At 39.4% G+C, this 19,840-nt stretch overlaps 3 protein-coding genes across 3 annotated transcripts; 1 reads left to right on the forward strand and 2 right to left on the reverse strand.

Moving 5' to 3' along the window:
* Positions 1–273: 273 nt before the first annotated feature.
* Positions 274–11,766, forward strand: tmem151ba (transmembrane protein 151Ba). Its single transcript, XM_077551928.1, has 3 exons — positions 274–381; positions 4,343–5,256; positions 7,493–11,766. The coding sequence occupies exons 1-3, from the start codon at positions 289–291 to the stop codon at positions 8,022–8,024; spliced, it is 1,539 nt and encodes a 512-aa protein (XP_077408054.1). The 5' UTR covers positions 274–288; the 3' UTR covers positions 8,025–11,766.
* On the reverse strand, positions 7,382–19,813 carry drc5 (dynein regulatory complex subunit 5). The gene is made up of 6 exons (XM_077551924.1): positions 19,679–19,813; positions 19,036–19,206; positions 18,388–18,953; positions 17,814–18,263; positions 13,103–13,411; positions 7,382–12,982 (listed from the first exon to the last, which is right to left on the reverse strand). The coding sequence occupies exons 2-6, from the start codon at positions 19,181–19,183 to the stop codon at positions 12,938–12,940; spliced, it is 1,518 nt and encodes a 505-aa protein (XP_077408050.1). The 5' UTR covers positions 19,184–19,206; positions 19,679–19,813; the 3' UTR covers positions 7,382–12,937.
* Positions 14,514–17,791, reverse strand: LOC144039038 (uncharacterized). Its single transcript, XM_077551926.1, has 4 exons — positions 16,550–17,791; positions 16,423–16,473; positions 16,266–16,337; positions 14,514–16,180 (listed from the first exon to the last, which is right to left on the reverse strand). The coding sequence occupies exons 1-4, from the start codon at positions 16,908–16,910 to the stop codon at positions 16,143–16,145; spliced, it is 522 nt and encodes a 173-aa protein (XP_077408052.1). The 5' UTR covers positions 16,911–17,791; the 3' UTR covers positions 14,514–16,142.
* Positions 19,814–19,840: the final 27 nt, after the last annotated feature.

Consider the following 19,840-nt stretch of genomic DNA (forward strand, 5'->3'; position numbering starts at 1 on the left):
GAAGCTGGCCCGAACCCGACCGCCGCCTTTGTCGTTTCCGAGCATCTCTTTGAAGTGCTCTCGTCTCGGCGTCCAGACGTCGCGTCGCTCGGTCTCCTCCGCCACTGTTTTCGTCTCTCCTGGCCACCTGGAAAATGTTTTTGTTTAGCCTTGGGGTTCCCCTGGCTGGGCCGCTTTGTCAGGTGGCTTCCCCATGTGTTTAGTTTTTGGGGGACAACACCCGCCCACCCATCCACGCCCCTTCGTCCCATCCCAACTGCAGCTCCATGCCCGATTTCTTTTGTCATCATGTCCCCAGCATCGGCCGCGGCGGCCAGTGAAAGCAGCACCTGCACCGTTGCCCCCGAAGAGGAGCCGGAACCGGACAGTCCGAGGCTTGAGGTGAGGTGCGAGGGTTACTCGGGTTTGTTGTTTTGGATCTAAATGGAGCGGAAATTGAAGCCTGTAATTGGAGTGATCTTGATGCACCTCATAGGCTGGTGAAAATAATCAGATGGTGGAGAACTAAGTGGTTTATTTTTAATCACGAGTGATTTTGAGCATCATTGGTGTCCAAAATAGGGTTCAGGGACCACTTGCAGGTTCTCGCTTGACTTTGTGCTATACATTAAAAGCATTTTAGTAGGTGCTCCTTTTTTTGTTAGCTACAGCATTCATCAAGGAGTATAGAAATGGAATACATGGATATAATAGATAATATACAGTAATTAACTCATTCACCGCCATTGACGGCTATAGACGTAAAAAATTCATTTGAACTATTTCTATTAGTTTAACATATTTTTCCATTTTTATTAACAAGAGTATGAAAATCTAGATTTTTTTTGTACATTTAGAACAGATATAATTTTTTGGATTAATCGTGAGTTAACTAGTGAAATCATGCGATTAATTACGATTAAAAAAATATAATTGCCTGATGCCCCAAATTTTTAATAATATTTTCCTTTTATTTTTTTTTAAATTTTTTAATTTTTAATAAATCTTTTTTTACAAGGAAAATATTATTAAAAATTAGGGGCGTCAGGCAATTACAATTTTTAATCGTAATTAATCGCATGACTTTACTAGTTAACTCACGATTAATCACAAATTTTTTATCTGTTCTAAATGTACAAAAAAAATCTCAGTGAATGAGTTAATGGTCCAACATTTGCATCCCACATGCTAACCACTATACACTATTGTTCCACATTTATCTATAAAAAAAAAATAATATTCTGTGTCCAGGGGCAAGATGTTGTATTCATCCAATTGCAGTGGACATAAACAGGATTTAAGTTAATCAAATATAAAATGATGGATCAGTCAAACTTGTAACCTCGACATATCCATTACACAAGAGGGCTTTTTATATAACGTAGCGGGTCTTATTATGTCAAGACAATGTGTCTATGAGTGGGAGTGTGAGAGCGGCACTTTAGCAAAGGCGTCACATGGATTGTTCGCTATTGTAAGGATTTGAAGGGGATATGCATTTTTTTTTATAGGAAATATAAATATTTGGTTATTTAAAAAAATAAAATAAAATTCAAGCAAAATCATCCTTTTGTAATAATTGGAAAAAGCTAATTTAAGACTTAAAAATGTCCATAGGTGAGTCAGTATATATATTGACCAAAAATAAATTGTGGTTCACCATTGAACTGTTAGTCATGCATATTGGCCAAGCCCCCCATTTTTCTTGAAAAACAATTAACTGCAAGCAGATATTGTGCTTGCTGACAAGGCGGTTGATGACAGGGTGGACATTTTTGGCACGTTGCATTTAATTAGCACATGGTAGACCGTCACTAAATAACATAATAGTAATATAAAATTCTTGTTTTGTTTTGTTTTTTTTGTTTTAAAGGGGCAGTTACCCCATAATGACAGAGTGAACAGCAATTTACATTCAAAATGTGATTGGCGAAAATATGATCGGTTTGTGCTCGTTTCGTCAAACAACACGCGGCGGACAAACAGTGGTTAAAAAAATAATCGAGGCGGTAACGAGTAACATGAGCCATAAACTGTGTCATGCATTGATCGTACGTGTAGAACATGCACGGATAGCGATGAGCAAATGCAGTGGGTTCATCGTCTTAAGGGGGGAATTTCAATGTTAGTGAGAAGCGTTAACATGTATTATTGATGCTCGCCTGTCACCTGAAGTGCTGCTGACACGTTGGATTCAATACATCAATGCAGTAATGCTGATTGTTGGGTCCACTCCGACGCAGGGTTCGACCTATGAAGAAGATCCAGACACTTGTTAAAAGCAACCTTTAAAAAATTTTTTTTAAAAATAAAATAAAAATCATAAACCCCTTATTTCCACTTTATTTCCAGCTCGCCGTTTACTGTTAAATGACCATAGCAATAATCGGGCCTTCCTGGGACTTTAGAATCCTTGCCAGGTTTGCATGGCAGCCTTCCCCCAAAAAAGCGTGACTAACTCATGATCCAGGCACGCGGGGCTCGCTCTTCCCCCCGGGGGTGATGAAGGACGCCACCAGCTTTATGCTACACTCATCAACGGCTTGGCATTGAATATGGACTTGAACTAGCATGCACACATTGACTTCACACAACATGCAAAGTCAGACAGACACGCATCGTGTACCAACTGGAATTTCTGACCTGATCACGGGCTCGGAGTCTCTGCATTGTAATATGTACAGGCTGCGACGTGTGACCACTCATGCATAAACTATGAAAAAGCACTTACAATTTTGAATTTTGGATGAATATTTCATGTGCACAAGTCTCTGATTTTGAGCCATTTTTAGCTTCATCAAGGTATTTTCTCCAACTATGTCACAGATTTATTTATTTATTTTTGCTTTGTAATGGTCATGGGCTTGTACATTCTTAATCGCTCAATAAAATAGTTGGATGGATGGTTATTATTATGTTTCATATTTACTCTTTGTCACTGCTATAACTTAAACTGTTCTTTGCATAGTAACATCCTGAAAAGTCAATCGGGCAAAAAAACCTATGTCCAAATTTGGTCAATTGAATATTTTTTCACAAATTTGTTAAGTCTCCTTGTGGGTCATTTTTTTTTTAAAACAAAATTATTTTCCAGTCTTAAGTATTTAATTTCTTTAGTTTTGTTTTTACCTCTGCAGTGGATTTTCCCAGAGATCTTTAGTGAAAACTTTATGGACCTTAATTGAGCCAATAAGACACTTACCTAGAAATATACAATGTTAATAATGTATAAAATTTAATATACTAGAAAAAAGGCAATTAAGGGCAAAGTCAATCTGCAAAAATGTTTTTGGCAATAACGTGTTATATGCAGTTCTAAAAGTCTAAATATGATATTCTGTTTAATATGATGTTATTGGAATAAGAGTTAAGCAGCAAAATTTTAGTTTTTATTTTGCCACTTGCTGTCGACTGAAGATGACATCAACGTTGCTAACGTCTTAGGTAACAAATCACAGCGCAGCTTCAGAAAACAGGTGAACCGCCCCCCTGACATGGTTAAAACGGCTGAATTTTGCTTCATAAATCGTATACCAAAAATATGATATTAACTCATTCACTGCCATTGACGGTTATAGACGTCAAATATTCATTTGAACTATTTCTATAAGTTTATACATTTTTTTCCATTTTTGTTAACAAGAGTATGAAAACCTAGAATTTTTATTGTACATTTACAACAGATATAAAATTTGTGATTAATCGTGAGTTAACTCGTGAAGTTATGCAATTAATTACAATAAAAATTTGTTTTGAATCTTTTCTTGTCTTTGATCGCGTCAGGAGATGAAATTTTTTAATTGTAATTAATCGCATGACTTCAATAATTAACTCACGATTAATCATAAATTTTATATCTGTTCTAAATGTACAATAAAAAAAAAAGGTTTTCATACTCGTGTTAACAAAGGAGGAAAAAATGTTAAACTAATTGAAATAGTTCAAATGAATTTTTCACATCAATAGCCGTCAATGGCAGTGAGTGTGTTAACCCGAATGTCACATTTAGACTAGTGACGTTACATATAACATAGCCGATCACAGATTTGACATAAAATGCAAATTACCGGGTGATCCTGATCCAGTCAATCAGATCAGTGTAATGTCTAATATATATACTGTACACAAAATCTACCAAATGAAAGCACATTTTTACCAGGAGCAAAAAAAAAAGCGTAGGCTTCACAAAATGTAGCCATTGGCTTACAAACTGTGCTGATCTCATTCCTAAAATGGGGCATCGATGCCATCTACTGGTGGTTGTGCGTAAGCAAAGTTGTTTCCATGTTTGAATTTTTCAGTTTGATACATACAAGATAACAAATGTCATCAACTGACCGTGTTCGTCTCCTCTTGAGTGCAGCTGCGGCCTCACAAACAGTCCCTGCGGAAGTCCCTGTGCCAGGAGACGCACTGGAAATGCCTGCTGCTCTCCCTGCTCATGTACGGCTGCGTGGGCGCCACCGCCTGGTGCCAGGTGACCACCGTCACGCGCCTCAACTTCGACGGCGCCTACAAGGTCAAATCCATGATGTACCACGACAGTCCCTGCTCCAACGGCTACATCTACATCCCCCTGGCCTTCCTGGTCATGCTCTACGTGGTCTACCTGGTGGAATGCTGGCACTGCCACACCAGGAACGAGCTGCATTACAAAGTGGACGTGGACGACGTGGCCGATCGGGTCCGGCGGATGAAGCAGGCCACGCCGTGCATCTGGTGGAAGGCGATTAGCTACCACTACGTGAGGAGGACGCGGCAGGTGACGCGCTACCGGAACGGCGACGCCTACACCAGCACTCAGGTCTACCACGAGAGGGTCAACACGCACGTGGCCGAAGCGGAGTTTGATTACGGGAACTGCGGGGTGAAGGACGTCTCGAAGCGCCTGCAGGGTTTGGAGTGCTTCGCGATGACCAAGCTGAGGTTCACAAAGTGCTTCAGCTTCGCCAACGTGGAGTCGGAGAACTCCTACTTGACGCAGCGGGCCCGGTTCTTCACGGAGAACGAGGGTCTGGATGACTACATGGAGGCCCGTGAGGGGATGCACCTGAAGAATGTAGACTTTAAGGAATACATGATTGCCTTCACTGATCCACTTCACCTTCCCTGGTACGCATCGGAGTCCACTTTCTGGACAGCGGCTGCGTTGACTCTGTCCTGGCCTTTACGGGTGCTGATCGAGTTCCGGACCGCCTGCGTCCACTACCACGTGGAGAAGCTTTTCGGCTTCGACTATGTGCCGGCGTCGCCTTCGGAGGAGCGCCCTTATTGCAGGCTAGTGATAATTTGATCAGTCATTTTTAAATTTGGTCTCAAGTTGTAGCCTAGTTTCAATCACGCTTGTTAGTCAGTCAACCTCATCCCGTTTTTATTTAGTCAACTTTTAGTCAGCTATAAATCTAGCATTTAGTCCAAGAAAACAATTTTTTATTCATCCAGTTTTAGTCAACAAAAACGTTTTAGTCTAGTTTTCAGTGTTTCCCACACCATGTTAATACTTGGGCGGGCCACCACCCAAGTAGATTTCAAGAAAATTTAATTAAAAAAAATATATATATTTTTTTGTTAATACTTGGGCGGGCCACCACCCAAGTAGATTTCCCAAAAATTTAATAAAAAAAAAATATATAATTTTTTGTTAATACTTGGGCGGGCCACCACCCAAGTAGATTTCAAGAAAATTCAATTAAAAAAAAAATAAAAAGATTTGTTAATACTTGGGTGGGCCATCACCCAAGTAGATTTCAAAAAAATTTAATAAAAAAAAAAATATATATAATTTTTTGCTAATACTTGACCCAAGTAGATTTCAAGAAAATTTAATTAAAAAAAAAATATATAATTTTTTTGTTAATACTTGGGCGGGCCACCACCCAAGTAGATTTCAAGAAAATTTTATTAAAAAAAATATATATAATTTTTTGTTAATACTTGGGCGGGCCACCACCCAAGTAGATTTCAAGAAAATTTAATTAAAAAAAATATATATAACTTTTTGTTAATACTTGGGCGGGCCGGGCCACCACCCAAGTAGATTTCAAAAAAATTTAATTAAAAAAAAGATATATATTTTTTTGTTAATACTTGGGCGGGCCACCACCCAAGTAGATTTCAAGAAAATTTAATTAAAAAAAATATATATAATTTTTTGTTAATACTTGGGCGGGCCACCACCCAAGTAGATTTCAAGAAAATTCAATTAAAAAAAAATATATATTTTTTTTGTTAATACTTGGGCGGGCCATCACCCAAGTAGATTTCAAAAAAATTTAATAAAAAAAAAATATATATAATTTTTTGCTAATACTTGACCCAAGTAGATTTCAAGAAAATTTAATTAAAAAAAATATATGTAATTTTTTTGTTAATACTTGGGCGGGCCACCACCCAAGTAGATTTCAAGAAAATTTAATTTAAAAAATATATATATAATTTTTTGTTAATACTTGGGCGGGCCACCACCCAAGTAGATTTCAAGAAAATTTAATTAAAAAATATATATATAACTTTTTGTTAATACTTGGGCGGGCCGGGCCACCACCCAAGTAGATTTCAAAAAAATTTAATTAAAAAAAAGATATATATTTTTTTGTTAATACTTGGGCGGGCCACCACCCAAGTAGATTTCAAGAAAATTTAATTAAAAAATATATATATCATTTTTTGTTAATACTTGGGCGGGCCACCACCCAAGTAGATTTCAAGAAAATTTAATTAAAAAATATATATATCATTTTTTGTTAATACTTGGGCGGGCCACCACCCAAGTAGATTTCAAGAAAATTTAATTAAAAAATATATATATCATTTTTTGTTAATACTTGGGCGGGCCACCACCCAAGTAGATTTCAAGAAAATTTAATTAAAAATATATATAAAAAAAAATTTATGTGTCGTGACCAGATATACCACATGTAACATGGACATAACATCGCCGTCACTCACTTGTGGATGCAAGTAGCAAGACTGGGAAAACCCCCCGTCTACCCCCGGAGTCCACCCACCCAAATAGATTTCAAATCTGTGAGAAACACTGGTTTTAGTCAGAACAGTCAGTTTACCGCTGTATATATATTTTTTAGTGACCATTTCGGATCTAAAACTACTTCACGTAAAATGTTCTCTCATCTTTTTTGATGAAAAACAACTTCACACACAATTACAGTACTGTACAGAATATGAGCAAGTGGTTATGATGGTTCGATGCTATGAGCTAGTAAATTAGCCAGCATTAGTTAGCAGTCGGATTAACATTATTGTTGGAACATTATAGCCGTTGGATTACTGATTACTATAATTATTATTTTTTTAATCTTTCACAGTGAATCCACCTCCTGTCTGTCCCATATTTATAGGGGGGGGGGGTGTCACTATGTGTCACATGACAGGGTCATCATACTCCCAGTTATTGTTTATTAATGAGCACTTTAGTCTAGTCTACGTTTGGTGAAAAATGTTTGTCGCCGAAAATATTGTTTACTTTTCGTTGATGAAATGAACACTATTGCAGGCACATCCCGCGGGTCAACACCATCGACAGCACGGAGCTGGAGTGGCACATCCGCTCCAACCAGCAACTGGTGCCCAGCTACTCCGAGGCGGTTCTCATGGACCTGGCCCAGCTCTCGGGCAGCTGCCACAACTACTCCGCTTGTCACCGCTACGGCAGCTACCGGCAGAACTGCCAGCGCTGCCACCGCGCCATCAGCAGCTCCTCCATCTTCTCTCGCAGCGCCCTGAGCATCTGCAACACGGCGAGCCCGCGCCTGCCCTTCAGCGCCAGCCGCTTCTCGCTGGGCCGGCTGTACGGCTCCAGGCGGAGCTGCCTGTGGAGGAGCAGCGGGAGTCTGAACGAGCCCCCGAGTCGCCCCACGGAAAGCACGCGCTGCTTGTCGGGCCAGCAGAACGGCGAGGAGAGCCCTCCGGCTTACCAGGATGCGCTCTACTTCCCCGTACTCATCGTACACAACAACGAAGGCTGCCTCAATCACAACCATCGCTCCCTGCACAGAAACGGCTCTTGCGTGGAGACTTCGCTATGACCCTTGAGCGGGATTATGCTGAAAAATAGAAGGCAGGAACTTTAGGATGTTATTGTTGGTTCATAGACGGTATTTTGTCAGACATCATCTAAGGATTTGTTGTCATCATAAAGCATTTCAATAACTGTACACAATAGGTCAATGTTTCCCTACTAATATTGAACCAAAGTACATACTGTACCTGCAAAATCGGCACTTTTCAGGACGCGCAGACGTGCAAATCCAGGTCCAGAAAGTAAAAACCCAGCCACAGTTTGGCTTTTGCCCCAGGTGCTAGCTAGCGAGCTTCCTAGCTAGCAAGCTTCTTAGCTAGCGGGCTTCCTAGTTAGCGGGCTTCCTAGCTAGCTGGGCGCTCGATTACCTGCTAGGGAGCATTTTTTCCCACTTTTGTTAACAAGAGTAGGAAAACCTAGAATTTTTTTATTGTACATTTACAACAGATATAAAATTTGTTATTAATTGTGAGTTAACTCGTGAAGTCATGCAATTAATTACAATTAAAAAATTTAATCGCCTGACGCTCCTAATTTTTACTAATCTTTTCATTTTTTTCTTTTTTAAAATTGCGTCAGGGATTACAATTTTTAACTCTTTGACTGCCAAAAACGTTAAATAACGTTTAGTAAAATCCTATCTATGGAGGAGTGCCAAAGACGTTAAAAGACGTTTGTTTCAAAACAGAGGTGAAACTAACCATTTTCTATTGTTGATTACTGAAAAACGGAATAAGTTAGAAACAAACTTTTTTTTCTGATGAAAGATGAGAATCCAATCTTTCATTTGGTAGTATGTGTGATTCCATAGTCCAAACACATAATTTTCTATGGACCTTGAAAGATCAGTCAAAATGCTTAAAATCGGCTGGCACCCACGGCATCCTTTTTCTGAAAACGTCTGGCAGTCAGAGTTAATTTTAATTAATCGCATGACTTCAATAGTTAACTCACGATTAATCACAAAAGTAATATCTGTTCTAAATATACAATAAAAAAAATTTGAGGTTTTCATACTTAAACAAAAGTGGAACAAAAATGTTAAACCAATAGAAATAATTCAAATGAATTTTTGACGCCTATAGCCGTCAATGGCAGTGAATGAGTTAAATGTATCGATTCGACATGAAAAATAATGAAGCTATGAAATTAATTCTGAACAAAATATTAAGTTTTTACTGCTGAAAATGGCTCAATGAGTCAAGTATCCCTTCAAGTAACATTTCAACTTAATTGTTACACGTATGTAAAAAGTGGTTAACCAAGTCTTACCTTTGTGAATGACAAAAGTGTAAAAGTTAACCACAATCAAAGAATCTTTTAAAAACAAGTAATGTTTTAGAAAACTTTCCACACTTTTGAACAAATTCTGAAACGTATGACTGAAAATTCAGAGGGGGGGAAAAGAATCACTTCTTTGACATATTAAATCGGCAAAGAGAAACAAATTGAATGCAGGAATGAGTGCAACATCAAAAGGCTTCCTGAAGCCTGATAACGATGCAGAAAATATCCCATTAGCAGAAATGGTTCGCTTGCGATGACATTACACTTCCTGGCTTGGTAAATATAGCAACACGCATTATTAATAATTCAGCAGAGGAGCGCTAAAGGACACAAGCACTACACTCGTTTCTTCAAGGCTTTCACACTAGCTGTACATTTTGTAAAAATGCCAATAACGCACTATTAAAACCAAGTAAATGTTGAATTTAATACTTGGCAATATTCAGCCTACCTCTTTTTTTATTTAAGTGCCTAGCAATTGAGCTATTAGCAACAAACATTTTAGTTTAGTGTGTCTATCTGCATGTCCCCCTTTTTTTTTTTTTTTTTATGATTTTGGATACAATGAAGGTTTTTCTGTCTTCCTAATGGTAATGGAGCTGCGGCGTAGCTGGATGCTGCTGCAGATGATGATGCGTATCAGACAGACAGGCAGGGAGCTGGCACTCAAAGATGCCGAAAATAGGCAGGGGCTCTGCACTCGCTACCGATAATGTCACATGTAATAATGCGAAAAGATGGCTTCACAGAACAGAGCCGCGATGCGGGTGTCGGGGCGAGTTCGCTGGAAAGTCGTAAAGGGAATGTTCATGAAAATTTGGAGTGCCGCAACTTTTTGAACAGATATGAAATAAGACGTCTAAGAGTGTTGAGGTTCAACTTAGGGGTAGGTCTGTACAACATGTAAAATGTTTTGGGTAGGGCTGGAAATTTGACAATTTAATCGCCGATGGGGCAAATTAGTCAATCGTCTTTTTAGTTTGTTTTTAACTCATTCACTGCCCATTGACGGCTATAGACGTCAAAAATTCATTTGAACTATTTCTATTAGTTTCACATTTTGTTTCCACTTTTGTTAACAGGAGTATAAAAACCTGGATTTTTTTTTATTGTACATTTAGAACAGATATAAAATTTGTGATTAATCGTGAGTTAACTATTGAAGTCATGCGATTGATTACAATTAAAAATTGTAATCGTCTGACACCCCTCATTTTTAATAATCTTTTTTTTCCAATAGTTAACTCGCGATTAATCACAAATTTTATATACTTACTCCTAAGTCGAACCTCAAAAGTGGGGAAAAAAAACTAATAGAAATAGTTCAAATTAATGTTATAAGTCTATAGCCGTCAATGGCAGTGAATGAGTTAATAAATGTAGTACTTTGATGAGGTGTGAGAATTTCTCTTTTCATGTTCTGTTTTCATGCCAGTGTTGTATCGAACACAATAATGCTGCCGGAGGACCATAATACTGTGGCAATTATTGCCTAATATGTACTACAGGGTGTTTCCAAAACAGTGACATCATTCCATAGTCCCGCACAAATGATCTCAAATTTAACGTAAGCATTTGTCAAATTGAACTAAGTTCAATGTAAAACATCAGTTTATCCATCCATCCATTCACTCTCAATGAAAAGGCATTTTCAATACAACAAAATACAGCAAATGGAAAACTGATTAGGACATTGCATGAAAAATTTTCAAGCGATGGTGACGAGGAGGTTTGTCACAGACGGTACAAATATTTGTGTAGCTTTAGGAAATGAGTTATGAACGCCATATAATAATAATAATTTGAAATGCGATGTTGGACTTTAGATCAATAAATCTTAGGTAGGCCAACAGATAAACGCAACAACATTCCTAGGAAATCACAATTTTTAAAACAGGCCCCCGTGCTACTCGTGTAGTCCTTGTGGGTGCCCTAGTGACCTCTGGCCAAGGACATGCAGTTACTAGGATTTTTTATTTATTTATGATTAATTAATCAAAAAATTTGGAACACGATGTACGAGAATGTGATTTTAGTACAGCAATATAGCCAATTTTGAGCATGTTTCACAAAGCTGTGTTGGAAATGAATGCAACATCAATTGCAAAACTGGCATGTTAAGACTTTTTTTTTTTTAATTACTCACATTATATAGTAGCCAGTCTCATTTTTATGCATGATTTTCTCTATTGTTTTTAAGGGGTTAGCACCAAAAAAAAAAAAAGACAAGACGGTGTAAATAAGTAGTAACATTTAATTTCCTTGTTTGTCGTATTGTATTGTTATTTTATTTTTTTTTATGGTAATTAGGGGTGCTCAAACAGGATTAAGTGGATGAGAGTTTAACCACCCTTGCATTTCTCGTGTCAGGAAATATGTATGTTTATTGTCATGGATATTTAATATATGCTTGCATTTTTTTTAAATACATTTTTATACATAAAGACACCATGTTAAAAGTCTTTTGGCTCATTTTTGTGCTGTCGTTTCAACATAAACTGCAATAAGCTAATGGGACCAACATATCAAGCAAACCAGAACAGTTCCTAACGGAGTGCAAAGTGATATATATGACAGTCGGCAAATGCACTGAACCCTTTCCCATGTCGTAACTCAATTTGATTGTTTTTGTCAAGTGTTCACTGGAGTTTGTCTTTTTTATGTCTGGAGACTGTCAGGCTGCTGAGCATAAAAACAGGCGAGAGTCAAATGGCACTCAAATAAAGGCATCACTGAAAAGAGGCCGTTTGGCAACATTTTGTTGAAAGCCCGGAAATGATCAATGTATTCATGATCAGTTTTAATCAACATTACAGTATTGTTTAACTCATTCACTGCCATTAATTTAAAAAAAAATATATATATAAAAAATTAGGGGCAAGAGGCGATTACATTTTTTAATTGTAATTAATCGCATGACTTTACTAGTTAACTCGCGATTAATCCGGTTCTAATCGGTTCTAAATGTACAATAAAAAATATTCTAGGTTTTCATACTCTTGTTAACAAAAGTGGGAAAACAATGTTAAACTATTAGAAATAGTTAAAATGAAATTTTGACATTTATAGCTATCAATGGCAGTGAATGAATAAAAAAAAAAAGAAGAAAAGATTACAAATTTGGGGCGTCAGGCGATTAAAGTTTTTAATCGTCATTAATCGCATGACTTTACGAGTTAACTCACGATTAATCACAAATTTCATATCTGTTCTAAATGTACAATAAAATAAACTAGGTTTTCATATTCTTGTTAACAAAAGCGGAGAGAATTTTTTTAAATTAATAGAGATAGTTAAAGTGAATTTTTGACGTTTAGTAAAAAGACATTGTGTAAACTATGCTACGATAAAATTAGCTTTGCGGACAGGTGTTTTGTTTTTTAGTGACAATACTAGATTCACTCAAATTCACTTTAACACTTAATGTTTTGTATTTTTTTTTACTTGACATTAATGTTTTTGTTAGTGTAAATAAAATAAAAATTTTTTTTTTTTTTTTTCTACACTAGTCATCTCGGAATACAGCTTAGTTATCGATATTTATTACTGTATTATTATTTTTACACTTGAATTGGCTTGGTTGGCTCGTATGCTGCATCAAAATATTCAACAAAGTACATCTACCTAAAAACCTCACATACTGCTGGTGGAAATGGAACTGGTTACTTCAGATGATGCCTGTTGATGCAAAAAAGAGAAACTGCATTTTGTTATTTTGCATGCACAGGATTGCAAAACTGAACAATAAAGAGTTTTAAGAGAATAAAAGAGGATTTACATGGCTGACGTCTACTGTACCTGCGCATCTTCTTTCTGTGCTTGCTCAGGTTCTGATTGCACTTCGTCCTCTTCTTCTTGTACCTCGTCATCTTGTGGTTGCACCTCTTCAACTTGCGGGGGTTCTTCTTGCATTAAGCTCATAGTGGTGTCGACTGACAGCGGAGCCATGGTGCAAACCACCTGGGTGATTATGGAGGCACTCTTATTGGCGTTAACCAGCTGGTTGATGATGGAGACGCTCTGCTCGTCGATATCGGTCAGACGGACGTCGCATTCTGTTAAGCTGCTGTTTTGAGCTATGGCCTCCTCCAGAGCTTTGCCTCCATCCTTTCCAGACAAGGGAAACAAATACATTGTGATTAGGGGTTAAGTGTTGCTCATCAAACTTTATACGCCAAGCATCGCTTAAAAAAAAACAAAAAAAAAACTTGCTTCCACCATAATGACTAACATTACAATACAGCTGTGTAGTATAGTGCCAAGGGTTCATGAACAATAAGTAACCTAAACACTCCTGAAAGATAAGATAAGGTCCACTGATTGTCACACCCATCTAAGTGGGGCGAAATTTGTTCTCCGCATTTGACCCATCCCCTGAGGGAGCGGTGAGCAGCAGCAGCGCCGCGCTCGGGAATCATGTGGTGATCTAACCTCCCAAATCCAACCCTTAATGCTGAGTGTCAAGCAGAGTGGCAATCGGTCCCATTTTTATAGTCTTTGGTATGACCCGGCCGGGAATTGAACCCACGACCTCCCAGTCTCAGGGCGGACACTCTAACCACTCGGCCACTGAGCTGGTAAGTGCTAAAGTAAAGTAAAGTACTTCTTAAAAGTTACCTACATTTAAATCCACTAAAATACGCTTTAAAAATGGCCAAAATACTCTGAAATCTACTGAAAGTGAATGTAATCCAAATATTTTGTGACAATACTACATTGTATTCACAGCAAAAACTGCAGTGTTAAAATGTTGCCGTTAACTCATTCATTCCCAGCCATTTTCACTGAAGCAACCCCCTTTGCTCCCTGCCGTTTAACTCTTTCACTGCCAGACGTTTTCCGAAACGGGTTGTCCCCACTGCCAGCCGATTTAAGCATTTTGAGTGATCTTTCAAGGTCCACAGAAAATGTTGTGTTTGGACTATGGAAACACACATACTACCAAATGAAAGATTGGACTCTCATCTTTCATCAGAAAAAAAGTTTGTTTCTAGCTTATTCCGTTCTTCAGTAATCAACAATAGAAAATGGTAACTTTCACCGAAATTCTCTGTTTTGAAACAAAAAGTGGAGAAAAACGGCTTTTTGTGAAACGATGTTATTTCATGCACTTCAGTGAATTGTACACTTCTTTTTGTCCATGAATGATGCCACAAACACCTAAATAGTGCTTTACTTCTATAAAACAGTACCACCAACAATGAAAAAGTCTTTTTTATAACAAAAAAAACAGTTTATTTACATAGAAAACAGTAACAATTTGACAAACTATTTACAAAGGTGTACAACAGTGCATGTGTGATTATTTACAATTGTGTGGATGTTTGAACTACATAAATTTTACTTTTGTGTGGTAAACAGTGTAACACTCGCCTGCGTGCAAGGGGACACTGCAAGATTTGCACCACAGCCTTGTCTCACTGCGAATGCCCCTTCGCATGCAGACCCGACACCTTCTTGCTGGCTTTTTTTTCCGGGAAGTAGCAGGCATGTGTTCCAGCGTGTGTTTGGCCATGTTACCATCAAGTCGGCTTTCAGGATCAAAATACGGTGACCTAGTATTTTGTCTGGCTTCCTCATGCTCTTCCATCCCAACTTCCTCCTGGTCTTGTGGCAACAGCCACCCTCTCACCACCTGCTGGATGAACTCCAAAAAAGGTTGACTCGTCCCATTTTTTTTTTTGTACAATATGTAAGCATTGAACATGCATATTTGGAAAAGATAGGCAACAAACTTTTTGTGCCACTTCAACGTTTTCCGTGTGAATGGGTGGTACGAGATGTTTTGATCCATCTTGTCCACTCCATTCATCTTGGAATTGTAGTCCACAACACAAATTGGTTTTTCGAAAGGCACTTTTTTTTTTTGTGCCTTCCGCCACACCTCCACTGTCCGCATTTCATCTTTGTGAAACGTTGTCACCATCCTCAACAAACGTTTGTCCTGCCATGCCACAATTAAAACATTTGTGTTGTGCCTTACCAGTTTCCCCCCCACCCCAAGGCCAGTGTTGGTTAGGCACGTTATCTCACTGGGTTCACCCCTGTTCTTCCTCAGCGTTCCACAAACATTGGTGCGCGCTGCCAGGAGACGTTCACACAAAGCAATAGAGTTATAAAAATTGTCCATGAATAGTGTGTACCCATTTCCTGGCAGACGATCCAGTAAGTTGAACACTGTATCGGGGAGAGAACAACTAATGCCAACATAGGGTTGCATATTGAAACAATAGCCGGTTTGGGAGTCACACAAAATGTATGATTTGATCCCATATTTGACCGGCTTTTGGGGGTTGTACACTTTGAACGAAAGACGTCCCTGGAAACTCATCATTCCCTCATCAATACAAATATTCCAGCCTGGTTGAAACAGTTCCTTGAACTTGTTTACAACGTGATTGAACACAGGACGAATTTTAAATAGTTTGTCGTCTGAACTGTGTGCCGTCTCGTTGTCGTTGAAGTGCAGGAAACTCCAGATGAGCTGGAAGCGGTTTCGAGGCATTGCGCGACTGAAGAATGGTGTCGTCTCTATTTCGTCCTGAGTCCAATATATTTCGATACTGGGCTTGTTTATATACCCAGTAAGGAATTGGAGTGCAAAAAACGTTTTGAGCTCAGACACAGACACTGGCTTCCAAGCACGACTCCTGCAGTGTGGCAGACTTTCAGCCCGTTTTTGCATTGACTGACGTGCAAATAAGTTTGTCTGATCAGCAATGTGCTGCAGAAGTTCGTCTGTGATGAAGAGCTGCAGGAAGTCAACTGGCCGGGTTGAATTCAGCTCTGCTGCGGCACCTCTTGGTCCTGGCTCCACAGTAAAGGGGAAGGAGTTTGGCTACCAGCCTGCTTCATGCCAGCCAGATTTTTGGGGATCTGCAAATATACATTTCAATATCATATAATATTCATTTTAGATCAGTGTGATGCAATATATATATATATAAATATATATATTTACGTTTTTTCTTGGATCCACTGGTTGATGGACCTTTATTCTGCTCACTCTGAGGAGCGTCACTCTGAGCTGCAGCTGAAAGAAATATATACAATTACAATAATATCGAAAGAGCGTTTTCTTTTGTTGTTGCGGTGTATTGAAAACACTTTTTTTATACCTCTCTTTGTCGTCTTTGCAGTGGGACGTCGCTGTGAGCACGATCCACGATCTATGAATGCACATTCACGTTACACGAGGTGCTAGCAGCGTGCTAGAAAAGTATCTCATAGCAAGTTTGTGCTTACCTTCGACATCTTCTGCGGATGAAATACTGTCCGAATCACTTTCTCCGTGGTCAGACTGTACCCACTCCTCCGAAGAATATCCATCGGACTCAGGATACTCTTCGTCGTCGTCCGATTGAACGTCCTCGTGCGGAGAAGTGCTCGGTCGTGCACCACGTTTTCCGGCGCTAGCACCGCTAGCCTCCGAGGCCTTAACACGCGGTCGAAGCTGCCGCCGCGTCAACGCTGCAGCTTCGACGTCAACCTCCTTATCACCATCATCATCGCGGTCATCATAATGGTGCACTTTAGCACTGGTTGATGCTTCTCCTTTTCCAAAAAATCGATCAAGCGTGGTCTGCTTCTTACCGTCGGTCGCCATTTTTCGTCTCTCCTACTCCCCGATGCTCTAGCCCCGCCTGGCCTTTTATACTACTGACGCCCACCCGATCTTGTCAAAAGAGAGTCATCGTTGCCCTCTAGCGGCCAAAAATAGTCCTTAGGCACAACAGACAGACTTGAAACTTTGACCAGACATGCGGGAGGGTTTCCTCTACCCGTTTCAAAAAAAAAAAAAAAAATCATTGGATGACGTCTTTTGACGTCATTGGCAGTGAAGCGTAGGTTTTTACTTGACGTCTTTAAACGTCAGTGGCAGTGAAAGAGTTAAATGGATTTTGACAGATTTTACAAGGCCCACAGAATATTGTGTTCTATTGCTATAGACACATTGAACCTACCAAAAGAAAGATTAGTTAGTTTTTTTCATCAGGAAAAAATATATATTTCTATCTATTTCCGTTTCCGTTTCTATTTCCGTGCAATTTTGCAGCGTTATAATATAGCTAAGTTTCATCATTATTCACAAATCTGTTGAAAACACTGGGGAAAAGAGCTTGTTGCAACATGGTCTTGGTTGATCTCTTATACTCTGCTGCCACCTGGTGGCCATTTTTGTAATAACTACCGTTGCCTAAAACTTTCTATTCAGTTCAGAGGCTGCATAAAAGCCTCCAGCATTAAAAAAAAAACAAAAAAATGTATAAATACATTTTTGGGACTATGGTAATATTTAAAATAGAACGTCTTTATACGTTTTTGGGAGCAAATGAGTTAAATGTTTCAGAGTTGATTTCAACCTTCAAAGTGTATTTTTAACAGTTTCATTTAAATGGTATTCTGCGTTGGAGTTATTTGACAGAGCCCTGTATGCCAGATGGCCAGTCCAGCCCTGTGTTTAGCTGCAAACAGAAAAAAAAAAAAAAAAAAAGACATGTATACTCACCACACCCAATTTGTTGCAGGAGAGGTTGATGGTCTTCAGCGTTTGATTTTGAGCCAGCACCTCTGCCAGCGTTACGGCAGTGGGCTCAGTCAGGAGGTTGGCTCCCAGGTGCAGATGACGCAGGGTGCTGTTGATCAGTAAGGCCTTCGCAATAGCTTGCCCCCCCTCGTCGGTCACTCGGTTGATCCTTAGGTTGAGGGATAAAAGGGTGCAGTTTTTAAACAAGGCTTCAGCAAGGAAGTTGGCTCCCACGTCTCGAATAATGTTGTCGCTCATGTTGACGGCCTCCAGATTGCTGCTGTTGAGCAGAGTGCTGACAGCCTTGGCCCCCTTATCGCCGATCACGTTGTGTGAAAGGTTGAGCTCTCTCAGGGAGGGGTGTCCCGCTAGGTGTTTAGCCAGCAACTTGCATTTTTCGTCATCAATGTGACTTTGATAGAGCCGCACAACCTGCATAAATGATATTTCCAATTTTTTTTTCATAAGATCGTTTTAAAAAAAACTATCACATACTTTTTGGGGAGAAAACTGAAATAATCTTAAGGGGTGCGTAGACTTTTTCTAATCACCATACCTTCAAGTTCTTGCAGGATTGAAGGGACATGGCGAGAGTTTCGCAGTCTCTGTCAGCCATCTCAAACATCTTCCATTCAAAGTTCATCCCGCACTGTTTGACCCAGTAGGTCAAGTGGAACTCCTCCAGGCAGATCAGCTTGTTCAGGAGACCGCGGAAGTCATAGTGTTCCATGTGAGCCACGTCCGAGTCGGTTTCGCTCAGCCAGTCCACGTTGTCTCCCATTGCAATCTTGGCCTCCTTGATGGGCGGCAGCATCTGGGTGATGTCCAGCCTCCTCACATAAGCCTCGCACAGCGGGATCTCATCGGTGACTACCTTGAGGGCGGTTGTCTCCGGGATGAAGTTCTCAATAATATTTTCCAGGTGCCTCTCGAAAAACATTTGCTTCCAGCTGTGGTTGTAGTGAGACACGTCACAAATGTCCCACCGTTGCTCACAGCACCGCCGCCAGTAGACGCCATCTTCAACCAAATTGGCGGTCACAGGAAGGGGCAGGGAGGTTGACAGTCTCTCCTGCACAAAATCTCTCTGGCTGGCTGAAAGCTCCTCGTAGATGGGGGTTTCTGCCACAGATGGAGCTTTAAGTTGGTGACTATAAAATCATATAACATGATGTGAAGGACACTAGTAAAAACAGTGGCATACCCTCAAAGTTTCTCACAATACATTCAAGGCAGAGAGTTGATAAAAAAGGCACAAGGCCCAAGGACCAGTTTGGAATTTCAGCAATGATCCTCCTCAGTCTTCTGCTGTCCACAGTCAGCATGGTTGGGCCTCCAGTGAGCCTCGACATGACTGCAGGTACTTTGTGGAGAACTACATTTAAAAAATAAAAGTAAATAAATGAGTGGAAACATAATTGACTGTAAACCACATGCATTTATTTTAAACCCGCCGTTCATTATACCATGTTATATACATGTAGCGTCAACTATATTGATATATGGATTGTCAATAAAAAAACTAAGTATAAACAAAGTGAATTATTTATATCCCAAGTAGGCCTATTACTTACAAAAGCAAATACCAAGTGGTTGTCAAAATATGACAGATTTTGCGTCACTGAAGTGCTACAACATTCTAGCAAGAGGCCATTCAGTCATCATGCTAACTTTGTTATGCTAACTGTTTATACTAAAATGAAAGCCAACCTTCACCAACTGTGACTAGTTACGTGCTACCCCTTCTAAAAAAAATAAAATTAAAATACGGTGCAACACTCCTAGAGATACAACTTTTTAAACTATTGATTAAATAAAAAATATATATTCAGTCTGAAGTGACATACCTGCGGTCTCGTTGTGACACGCGTTTCCGTGGTTACCGAACGCTCTTCAGGCAACGTTTCAAAACAAAATGCTGACACCTACAGGACGGTAGGGGTAGCGCAACGGCTGAGCATTTGTCAAACCATACATAGCCATTGGCATCAACAAATGGACAATGAATC

Source organism: Vanacampus margaritifer, chromosome 19 (assembly GCF_051991255.1).
Source record: "Vanacampus margaritifer isolate UIUO_Vmar chromosome 19, RoL_Vmar_1.0, whole genome shotgun sequence".
Lineage (NCBI taxonomy): Eukaryota > Metazoa > Chordata > Actinopteri > Syngnathiformes > Syngnathidae > Vanacampus > Vanacampus margaritifer.

What these genes read in the sequence shown, in the direction of transcription:
- drc5 (XM_077551924.1), bottom strand. Translation starts at nt 19,183, where the DNA reads ATGTCGAGGCTCACTGGAGGCCCAACCATGCTGACTGTGGACAGCAGA. An exon ending in AATCCTGCAAGAACTTGAAG is followed by an intron (nt 18,264 to 18,387) that starts GTATGGTGATTA and finishes TCATTTATGCAG; the next exon opens with GTTGTGCGGCTCTATCAAAG. An exon ending in CACAGAAAGAAGATGCGCAG is followed by an intron (nt 12,983 to 13,102) that starts GTACAGTAGACG and finishes TTGCATCAACAG; the next exon opens with GCATCATCTGAAGTAACCAG.
- tmem151ba (XM_077551928.1), top strand. Translation starts at nt 289, where the DNA reads ATGTCCCCAGCATCGGCCGCGGCGGCCAGTGAAAGCAGCACCTGCACC. An exon ending in CGGACAGTCCGAGGCTTGAG is followed by an intron (nt 382 to 4,342) that starts GTGAGGTGCGAG and finishes TCTTGAGTGCAG; the next exon opens with CTGCGGCCTCACAAACAGTC. An exon ending in GAGGAGCGCCCTTATTGCAG is followed by an intron (nt 5,257 to 7,492) that starts GCTAGTGATAAT and finishes ACACTATTGCAG; the next exon opens with GCACATCCCGCGGGTCAACA.
- LOC144039038 (XM_077551926.1), bottom strand. Translation starts at nt 16,910, where the DNA reads ATGGCGACCGACGGTAAGAAGCAGACCACGCTTGATCGATTTTTTGGA. An exon ending in ATCCGCAGAAGATGTCGAAG is followed by an intron (nt 16,474 to 16,549) that starts GTAAGCACAAAC and finishes GTGCATTCATAG; the next exon opens with ATCGTGGATCGTGCTCACAG. An exon ending in TGCAAAGACGACAAAGAGAG is followed by an intron (nt 16,338 to 16,422) that starts GTATAAAAAAAG and finishes TATTTCTTTCAG; the next exon opens with CTGCAGCTCAGAGTGACGCT.